We start from the raw sequence: 10,911 nt of genomic DNA, 5'->3' as shown, positions 1-10,911 counted from the left end.
TACCGCAGTAGGTAGGAGCGTGTACACCGCTGCACTACGGCATTCAAACATGCTCTGACACGCTTCACAAAACAGTGGATTTTATTTAAAAAACAAACTTTGAGGTCTCTCGATAAGTTACAGTAGCTTTGTTTCCCTGTGAGCTTACAAGCAGCCAGCCCTTTACCCTCTCTGTTCAATGTCATCTTTACATTTTCAAAAAGTGCTTATAAATTCGCAAGGTGTGCAACAAATTCCAGTTATTTAAAAAAGTCTCTTCCACCAACTCCCTTTTGGTGAGTAAATGTAAACAAAATGTTAGCCCGCACCATGAAGATCACATAGGAAACTTATATAAGCAGTTTGAAGAGAGGCAGAGGTGCTGAGAGGTCACTGTCATCAACTTTCTGTTTCTGTTGCTCTCTGTGGCACATCAGGAGTAAGCCTCATTTTTATGGCTCTTTTCCTGTCTCCACTGTCGCTGAGGGCCTGTGGCGTCGACGGCGAGATCCATGACCCCATCAGGCATCAGCCACTGCAGGAGCAGCAGGAAGAGGAAGTCCAGCACGGCCACAAACGCAAAGATGGAGCCAGCGACGGGGCCGCAGTGAGCCCTCAGCCTCCGTAACCGTCTGTCCAGGGGAAGAACTTCCTCTCCGACCACCCTGTCGTACACCTGACAGGGAAAAAACACATTGATCACCTGAGTGTCCTTCAGTAGTTAAACATGTAAAAACCACCACCTAGACATAAACTGGAATACATTTTTTAGGATTAGATTTGGATTTGTTTTAGAAATTCTAAATACTGATATAGACTTTTGTTGTTGTTGTTTTGCTGTGTTTATTTTTTAAAAATGCTGTGAAAGAAGAAGAAAAAATGGCTGATTGCAGAAACTTCTGTATGTTAAAAACATTTCTGGCTATTTGAATACAAGTTTTGAGAGTTCACAGGTTGTACCTGAATGTGCCGCGATGTTTCACAGGCCGGGCTCTGCTTACAAACTGACATTGACTTCAGAGTGCACTTTAACACACTGCTAGCTTTTTTTTTTTTTAAAGGTATGCCATTGTTTAACAGAGCCATGGAGCAATGCCAAGCACTTAGAAAATACCAAAAAACTAAACACAACTGTCAGGTCTAGCTGCCTTGCATGACTGTCAAGCTTGAGAAAGAGAGAGAGTTTCATACAGGAATTTGCATACAGCAGAGGTTTTCCTGTACCTTTCAAGAGCATATTTGGTAGCGTAGTTGCACCGGCACAAAAATAACCATAAGAAATAATGAATGAGCAAAGCTCGTCTCCAGGTTAGATGTGTTTGAGCATGTTGTACAATTAAAGAAAAAAAGGACACTCAAGATAAATTTGATGTGCCTCAGCTTTTTATCTCTTACCTCACAAGTTTCTAAGCACGATGCAAGAGAGAGAGTTTTTTGGAAATCAGATACTGTGGGAAATGTTTAGAGAAAACATGTTTACGCAAAGTCTGGTAATCTGGACGCCTTATCTGATGGTGCAGTCGTCCAATGAGTTATCTGATCAAGATTCAGAGTAGTTGCTGTTTTCAATTTATGAAAATGTCCTTGTGATGAAAGGGCACACCTGTGTCTCTTATTTTCCACAATAAAATGTTATGCTTTGATAGCATTTTCTTCAAAAATGTAAAACAAGCTGTTACATGCACACGGTCCAGTGTGGGTGTCTTTGGGGAACCTACTTTCTCGGTCCTCTCCGCAACATTCCTCCAGGTGTAGAGGTTTCGCACGCGCATGTGATTGGAAGCAGGCGACGGGACGTTGCCCAATCGTTGCCGAGCGATGACCGCTTCCAGACCGGCGCACAATGAACGGACGGTGGGTTCACACAGGGTAATCAAACCCTCAGGTAACACCTCTGGAATGCCTCCCACACGAGTGCTAACCACCTAAGAAAACAGAGACAAAAAACAGATGCTGACAAACACATACACACACGCAAAAAAGAGAGAACAGAAAAACAGAAGTTTTCCTGAAGTATAAAATATGTCATGGAATGATTATTAGCAAAATTCCACTGTGTGTGTTTGGCCTCAAGCTAAAACTAGCACCACAGCTCTGTGGACACCTGAAAAAGGAAGCTCTGCTGTACCTGGAACCTCAAACAGTGATGTCAGGGTGTACCCACTTTCATATCACTATGGTAACGTGACAATTTCAGTCAAAGATGTACAAAGTTATAAAGATTAGGAGTCATGGAAAATGAAATGCTAGCCACTTTATTAGGTACACCTGTTCAGCTGCTTGTTATAGCAAATATCTGATCAGCCAAAAAGAGGAAAATATTCCGTGCTCTGGAGTTCTCCGGGAGAAAATGCCTTGTTGATGCCAGAGGTCAGAGAACCTGTATCCTGCCTTGCATCAACAGTGCAGACTAATGTCGGGGTATTTTCTTGGCCCCTGAGGACCAGCTGAGCACTGATCTTAACTGAGTACTGTTGGTAATCATGTCAATTACTTCATGACCACAGCATGCCCACCTTATCATGGGTGCTTCCAGTAGGATAACACACAGTATCACAAAGCTCAAATCATCTCGAACTGGTTTCTTGAACATCACAATTAGCTCAAGTGGACTGAGCTTTGAGATTTGAAGAAAAGGGAGGTTCCCGTTGTGGATGTCCAGCTGTGTGATGCTATCATGACAGCTGCACGTCCACCATCCATTTCTGTGCCATGAAGAATTTAGGCAGTTCTGAAGGCAAAACAGTGTCTAACCCTGTACCTGCGAGGTGTACCTAATAAAGTGTCTGGTAAGTTTATATGACAGCAATCAACATCCAAAAGCTTCCCAAATAAACTCCACTTTACTGGAATATTACTAACAAAATAAAGTTAGAGTAAAGAATTCCATGTTTACAATCTGAATTGTCTTTAAAAACATTTTTATTGATAGATTAATTATTGATTGAGCTCAAGGTGTTAAAGATAAATGTGTATATAGGTATTTTTGTAAATATACACATCCAACAGCATTGTCTGTGAAGGTTCTCAGTCATCCAGGTCATCGTAGTCAAAGGACCTTGCAAAGAAAAGCGTCTGGACTTCTTTAAGTTGCTTGAAGACGTTTCACCTCTCATCCGAGAGGCTTCTTCAGTTCTAAGGTCAAATGGTGGAGAGTCCCAGATATAAACCTAGTGGGAGTAACCCCCCACAGAGGGACAAAAGGACCCCCTGATGATCCTCTAATCGCCTGAGCCAAGGTGTGAAACTGGGTGTGGGTCCCAGCCAGAGTTTCGGGTGTGTTCATTGTGAAACCTGGCCCCACCTTATCATGCGAATTCCTGAGATCAGATGGCCCAGGATGTGAGTGGGCGTTAAGGCGTCTGGGAAGGGATCTCAAAACTGGATTATAGATGGCAGAGAGTTGGTGTCGTAAACCCCCGCCTCTGTTCAAAGATGGTCGCTCACAGTGGACATAGATGGCTTCTTTCACTCCTCTTTCAAACCATCTGTCCTCTCTGTCCAAAATGTGAACATTGGCATCCTCGAAAGAGTGTCCTTTATCCTTAAGATGCAGATGGACTGCTGAGTCTTGTCCCGTGGAGGTGGCTCTTCTGTGTTGTGCCATGCGCTTGTGAAGTGGCTGTTTGGTCTCTCCAATGTAGAGGTCTGGGCATTCCTCGCTGCACTGTACAGCATACACCACATTGTTAAGTCTGTGTTTTGGCGTTTTGTCTTTCGGGTGAACCAGTTTCTGTCTGAGCGTGTTGCTGGGTCTGAAATGCACCGGGATGTCATGCTTGGAGAAAACTCTCCTGAGTTTTTCTGATACACCGGCTACATAGGGGATGACAATGTTGTTGCGTCTGTCCTTCTTATCCTCCCTCGCTGGTGTCTGGTCTTCTTCTTCCAACAGCATTCACACTTTACACTATAAGTTGCTGCATTGTGCTTGTCTCCTTTCTTGCCCTGTGTTATGGCACAGTTCAACTTATGTTCAACTTTATGTCCAACCTACGTGTCCCAATAAATCACAGATAAAGAGTGGTTACTCATTGCGTCTTCCCATAAGCAATTATTTTTTGTGTAATCTCTGTACGCATATCTGTGTAAGAATCTGCAGAAAAGGGTATAACTCATCATACAGTCTGACTAAGAAAGTAAGAAGAAATTACGTTATTAAATGCCACCTGCGTGTGTTTCCCCGTTTTTTTCCCCATAGTTATGAAACCTGAGGATTCCCTCTAGTAGGAAAGAATAACAAACGGGCCTGTTTGTTAGCTCGAAGGCATTTTCATCCCAAAAGAAATTAAGCTCCCAATGTAATTTCTTTTGGAAATAACCTGGAGGTAAGAGGATTCTCTCATGGATTCTCAGGTTACTTTTTTCCATCTGTAGGTCTAACGTCACGAAATAACAAGAATGACATTTCCAGTTTCTGTTCCTCCAGCGATAAACCACATTAAGTTCCACTGTGATGCGGTTAGCTGCTGTCTGGCATTTGCCGCTCTTACATAAAGGTCTATCCTCCCTCTCCCACGTCTCCCTCATGTACTTCAGTTTTTTTTAAGCAGCGGTATGAGATGAGCTGCACACGCCCACGGCGAATCTGCCACAAGAACACTTCAGCATCTTCAACTGAGTTGTGCCGGCTCCGCTTGGCCGAATGGGCTTTCACAGAGCTGCTTCTGTGATCTGAAAGTGCCTCGTCTTGATAAAGTCTAATTTTCATTATTACATTATTATATATTCTATAAAAAACTAAAAGTTTATCTGCATTTTCTTTGCTTAGATTTGTGACATGAACTGAGCTTAAGGTCTAAAGATTCAGTGTTAGATCTGTCGCCCCTCGGATGACTACTGGGGGCAACTTAGGTCAAATATTGGCCTGTTTCCAATAAAATGACTGGTTGTGCATCAGAAGATGTCATTATCTTAAGAGATTGGCACGCTAAATGGTAAGTAAACAAGATGTTAAAATTGATACTATGATAAAGCTAGAGGGAAATATTGCACCATGTAATGACAAGCATGTACAAGTTTACCCCCACAATCTAATAACATCATGTAGCTAATCTGGTTAAACCATCCTTCAGGTTGTGGCATGTTTGTAGCAGCAAGATGTGCCCTCTCCCATTTGTATTAAAGAAATATTCTCAAATGTTTGGTGTGTTTATCTCAAAAAAGCTGTTTCACTTAAAGTGAAATAAGGAAATCCTGACACCGAGAGTCACTGCTACCGGACTTCATATCATTGACCTTGTGTATCAATGACAGATCTGTCAGACAGCAGCTAACCCCATCACAGTGGAACTTAACGTGGTTTATGGCTGGAGGAACAGAAACTGCAGCAAACCTGCAGTCCACAGCTGGCTCCTTCCACAATGGCCATGCAGAACGCTTCAGTGAGCGACGTGTTGAGGAAGATGTGGCCTTGAACCAAAACCCCACGCACATCTTTGTGCTCCAGAGCGCCCAGCAGACGTACCCTGTGCAGATCAAAACACAGTGGTAGCACCTTTACTCAGGAACCCAGTGATTGACCCTGGGTTTATCTACTAATCTACAATCATTTCCAGGTGTTGAATAAACGTAAAGGAAACACAAAACAATGGCAGTAAATTCCAGTTAATTAAATTCTATAACAGTGTTGGTTCTTTAATATACTACAGAAAGTTTCTTTATATGAGATTTGCTCCTGTGGTAAGAAAAGTAAACTAAAGCTGTAACACAGACACGATTTAATATACAAATACTTAGACATGCTTTAATAGATCCTGAAAGATGCCGACATCATTATCTCAGGAAATAAGCGCATCCAGCAGTACCTGTCATGTAGTTGGTATTTCTCCCTCACTTCCTCCAGAACAATTCTCTTTGGTCCCTCTCCGCCAATCAGGAAGTGGAGGTAAGGATGTTTGAGACAAAGCTCCGGGATTATTCCACCAAGAAGATCAATTCCTGCAAAGAAGGAAAGAAAGTGAAGACTTCCTTCCACTATTAGAGTGATGCAGTTCTCTACTGAACTTCATATGGAAAGCAAAGGCAATGGCTATTTTAGTTACATAGTACATTTCATTACATGTAACCTTGAGGTTCTTAACATAGAAGGTAAATACATCAAAATAAGAGTAAGTCTATAATGTCTTAAGACAGTGAAAACAACAAACTTTACAAAGAGATAAAGTCCAAGTTTCTCACACACACACACACACACACACACACACACACACACACACACACACACACACACACACACACACACAATAAGCCCGTGCTTTTGTTTGTCGGCACAGATGCAAGCCATCTTGGGTCAGCAGGCACCTTGTTCCAATGTTCCAAAGAACACATCTACAGTAACGGTAAGTTTTCTTGGCATGCTTTGATCTTCTTCTGAGAACAGTTAAAAGATCTACGCCTGATAACCTGAGAGGTCTAGGTGTAGTGTAACTTATTGCACTGGGAGGCCAAACCAGTGTGAGTTTTATGAACCAATAAAAGGATTTTTCAGGTAATTCTGCATTAAAATTGGATGCAGTTGTTCACATTAACCCAAACAACCATCTGCCTCACTCATGCCGCTCCGGAACAACAAATTCTTCCCTGATGACGGGACTGTGTTTAGACTGTTGACTTTTGCTTAAGCGGGTGAACACAGGATACGCACACACACACACACACACACACACGTACACTGACACAGATGTACACTCATTACCCTACACCATTCCAGACACCCCAGATGCTTGCTACCCACCTGATGTAGACAGCAGGTCTGTCCAGCGACTGCAGGACAAGACGACTGCTGTCTGCACCGGATCATTCCTTACCCCATACCCTCCCCCGTTGCATGTCACGTCCTTTTACATGGTGTAAGATGTGAATATTCATGTGCTTTTTTGTGCTGGTGTTTTTTTACTGTCCTCAAACTGGTCTCCCAGTAAGGAGCCCAGTTTGAGTAGAGTTCTTTTTTTTCCTCCCCTTGTCCCTGACGTGTATACTTTCACTGTTTTCTTTTTGGCGCGGCCACATCTGCAGCCTGATTCTGATTCGTCTCTGTTCAGTTCTAAAACATTTTGAGAAATCCAGAAGTTAATGTCATCAACGAAGCTCACTGGTTTATGAACAGAAGTAAATGATAGGAGCAACTGTATCATCTATGCAAGACTGACAGGATGTATTATGATTTTTTATGAAAGTGCCAAGTGGGAGCACTAAGAATTAAAGAGTAATGGACCGAGAACTGATCCTTGAGGAACCCCACTTGAATTTTTATTTCTGTAGCTCTAAAACTATTAAGTGAAACAGAGCTACATATACTGTGCCCTTTAAGCCCAGGTTTGATTGCACATTTTTCTTTCCAGGGATGCTTTTCCTGAACTAGCAGAGCTTCCAGCATGTTTTACAAATGACTGTTTCTCTCTCCTGCCCGTCTTGGTAAATGGTAAATGGCCTGTATTTATATAGCGCTTTACTAGTCCCTAAGGACCCCAAAGCGCTTTACATATCCAGTCATCCACCCATTCACACACACATTCACACACTGGTGATGGCAAGCTACATTGTAGCCACAGCCACCCTGGGGCGCACTGACAGAGGCGAGGCTGCCGGACACTGGCGCCACCGGGCCCTCTGACCACCACCAGTAGGCAATGGGTGAAGTGTCTTGCCCAAGGACACAACGACCGAGACTGTCCAAGCCGGGGCTCGAACCGGCAACCTTCCGATAACAAGGCGACCTCCCAACTCTTGAGCCACGATCGTCTTCACACATAATAACAATGATTTTAACTAAAAATGTCAAATTTGGATCCTTCACCCATAAGAGCTGCTGACACTCATTTGCAGTCCAGTTCTTGTGTAATTTGGTACTCTTCCACTGACATTATTTTTGATAAGTTTTCAGTGAATGGTAGGTACATGGATCAGCTGATGGTCCAGGTGCATCTCTCTCTTACTGTATCAGATCTGTTGGATTTTTTCCTGTTTCTTAAGCACATCACTTTCAGGTACTCTTCATCTGCTGTAGACAGATTTTTAAAGACTGTCACTTATTCTTTTGTCCTCCACTTCTCCAGTTTCCTCAAATGTAAGGACACACTACACACCATACCAAGATATCCTAAGTTTTAAGCTACTTGAAAAATAAAGTTGGGTGGCTCCAAGGTTATTATCGTTAACGAAAACTAACGAAATAACGAAAACTAGAAGTGAAAAAACATTTTCGTTAACGGAAATAAAAATAAAAACAAAAAAAGGAAAACTAACTAAAACTGTAATGAGTGTTCACAAAACGAACTAAAATTAACTGAATTTATAGCAAAAATGTGTTTTTTACTTGTTTTAGGGTGAGGGCCTGAACAAAGGACTGTGACCTATTCAGCATAGCACCTTGCTGCTTCAAGTAGATGCAACAGCGTCTAAAACAAATTTCTCAGTACCTTTCCGATAGACGAGACGGCTGATGACAACAATTGTGATCCTGTCATCTTGTCGCTGGGAGGGGTCTGGTGTGAAGTCTGTAGGATCGACAGCGTTGGGAATAACGGACACTATCTCTGGGTCGAGTGCTGCGCGTAGAACTGTGTTCTCCTTACTTGTGTAGGACACACACACAATGTGGTTGGTGTCACACAGCGACACAGTCAGGAGCTTGTTGGTCAGGACAGAGCTGAGGTCAGCAAAGCCAAAGAGCGAGTGGTCAGTGAAAACCTGCAAATGACAAACACTCTTTAGCGATTTAAACAGCATCATGTTAGAAACACGGGAAATTACCTGAATCACCTACTGTGTTAAGACCCATGGTCTTAGCGTGGAACAATGCATCATGGGCCATGGCAGAAAAGGAGCTGTGTGCATGCACGACGGTGATGCGCTCCCTGACAAACACACAGCGCATCAGCGGGAGACTGTGGAAGCAGGTGGTGGCTGTGGACTGGTTGTACATCACTTGCAGGGGCAGGTAGTATACCTTCAGGCCATTGGTCAGGTACCGGACACCCTTCCTCCTGCCGTAGGCGTGAGTGACAATTACCACCTTGTGCCCCTTTTCAATCAGGCACTGGGAGAGTTGGTAAATGTGACTTTCTACTCCCCCCATGTTTGGATAGAAAAAGTCAGACACCATGCAGATGTTGTGCTTCCTGCTGTGGACTCTGGCAGCCTGTGCAGAAACTCCAGAGTTTCTCTGAGATGAAGGGTTATTCCCTGCTGCCACTTTCCGGCGCTGACCCATGGTATGCTTCTTGAGTGTCTCTGTACTTGATCAGTGCTGAAAGAAATAGTTAATAGTTAACAATAAGTATAATTCTAATGGATTATGTGTTGTATGGGTTTTGACTTTTGCTGCCATGATGCCAAGTCTTGGAAAGGAGATTTGAATCTCAATGAGATTTTTACCTGGATAAATAAAGGATTAATAATTTAAAAAAATACTGGGAAAAAAAAGAGGCTTCCCATCAGTGACTTTTTAAGCTAATCATTTTTCAAAGTAAATATATTTGACCTGAATCAGCTGAATTGTTGGTGAAAAAAAGTATTATAAAGTAATATATTAACAAAAAAAGGGCGATAGATATATTATTACATGAGCACCCAGATTCTCACTCAATGAAGGGCACCAGCGTCCTGTGACCTTGAATTGGATAAGTTGTTAAGAAAACGGATAGAGGGGTCAATTGATAATATATTTTTTATAAGCATTCTATTGTATAGTCTACTGATATTTATAATTTTTTTAAAAATCATGGTACGTTCAAAGCCTAAAGTAATATGGGCATTCTGACACTGGTCTTTGACCTGCAAGTGTTGCTGTGGCTTTAACTTCTTGAGTTTTTATCCTCTTCTACCTGCACCTTGGAAACACTTGTAAGGGCAGAAAACTTTGCTGGGTCCACCTGTCCTGAAATGTGATTCCATTGTTTTTATTAGAAACACACAAAAATCTCACCACTACACGTCGACACCTCTCTGACAGTGTCAACAAAGCCGCACATTAAAACTTTGCAGCCGATTTGTAGCAGAGATGTTCAATTTTATTTAACATTTAAAAAGTAGGAATAAAGAAGAAACCTTTTGACCCTTTGCCTTGGTCATTGTCATCCAAAGTAACCTTTGCAGCGCAGTCTGAATAGGCTTGTATCCATATCATCACATACATGTTTGCACAGTGTGTGGAGGTTCGATATCAGCTCACAGACAACCCCAAACCGAGAGTACTGCCATGTCTATAAGTTCCCTACTTCTACCCATTAACACAAACCGAAATAAAACACTTGAACGGATTTGCTGATGTGAGGTAGCAAACTCCTCTAAGCTCCAGTGCATTTAGGCTTTACACTTGTTCGCATTATGTATAAACGTCATGGAGACAAACACCTCTTCGCATTTAACCTTAACAAGCATCGCAGCGAACCGCTTTCACAGTCCAACCTGCCTTACCGTGGGTGGAAAGTCAGTCTTTTTCCAGATTTGATTTCATTTCTACATGCTAGCCCCGAGCTAGCCACTTAGCCGCCTGTGTTACTTCCTGGTGTTTTCTACGTCACTGGGAACGTGGTAGCTGACGTATGCTGCAAGGAAGTGAAACTATATGTGACATTTAAACTTTGAGGGTTTTGTTTTTTTTTACAAGTAAAATAAAACCAAAGGTTAAGATTCGTTTTTCTTTCATACTTACTTGTTATAAACGTCTTTAAGTGCGAATGCTAAATCCAGAAATTATCACCATGCATGTTTTTTGTGCTTTGTTGCTGTTGTTGTTTTAATATTGTTAAAGTCACACAATAAAGTGAAGTAATGGGGACGATTTACTTACACACTTTTATTCCACAGCATTATCAACTGGTAACTTAAATTACGGCTGTTTATAGACTAAGCCTTTACAATTAAGGTTTTGCAATATTTTCCTTAAATATATAAAATTCTGTGAAATACAAAACACTGATACAAATG

General features: G+C 42.1%; 1 protein-coding gene across 1 annotated transcript; it reads right to left on the bottom strand.

Annotated features, from left to right (window-relative positions):
* Positions 1-63: 63 nt before the first annotated feature.
* piga (phosphatidylinositol glycan anchor biosynthesis, class A) lies at positions 64-10,515 on the bottom strand. Its single transcript, XM_082507733.1, has 7 exons — positions 10,399-10,515; positions 8,747-9,229; positions 8,400-8,670; positions 5,787-5,919; positions 5,315-5,447; positions 1,698-1,904; positions 64-655 (listed from the first exon to the last, which is right to left on the bottom strand). The coding sequence occupies exons 2-7, from the start codon at positions 9,191-9,193 to the stop codon at positions 413-415; spliced, it is 1,434 nt and encodes a 477-aa protein (XP_082363859.1). The 5' UTR covers positions 9,194-9,229; positions 10,399-10,515; the 3' UTR covers positions 64-412.
* Positions 10,516-10,911: the final 396 nt, after the last annotated feature.

The sequence above is a fragment of the Aulonocara stuartgranti genome (genome assembly GCF_965226115.1).
Source record: "Aulonocara stuartgranti genome assembly, chromosome: 16".
NCBI classification, from domain to species: domain Eukaryota; kingdom Metazoa; phylum Chordata; class Actinopteri; order Cichliformes; family Cichlidae; genus Aulonocara; species Aulonocara stuartgranti.
Note: the sequence above shows the minus strand (reverse complement) of the source record. Positions and strands in the feature narration are given on the sequence as shown.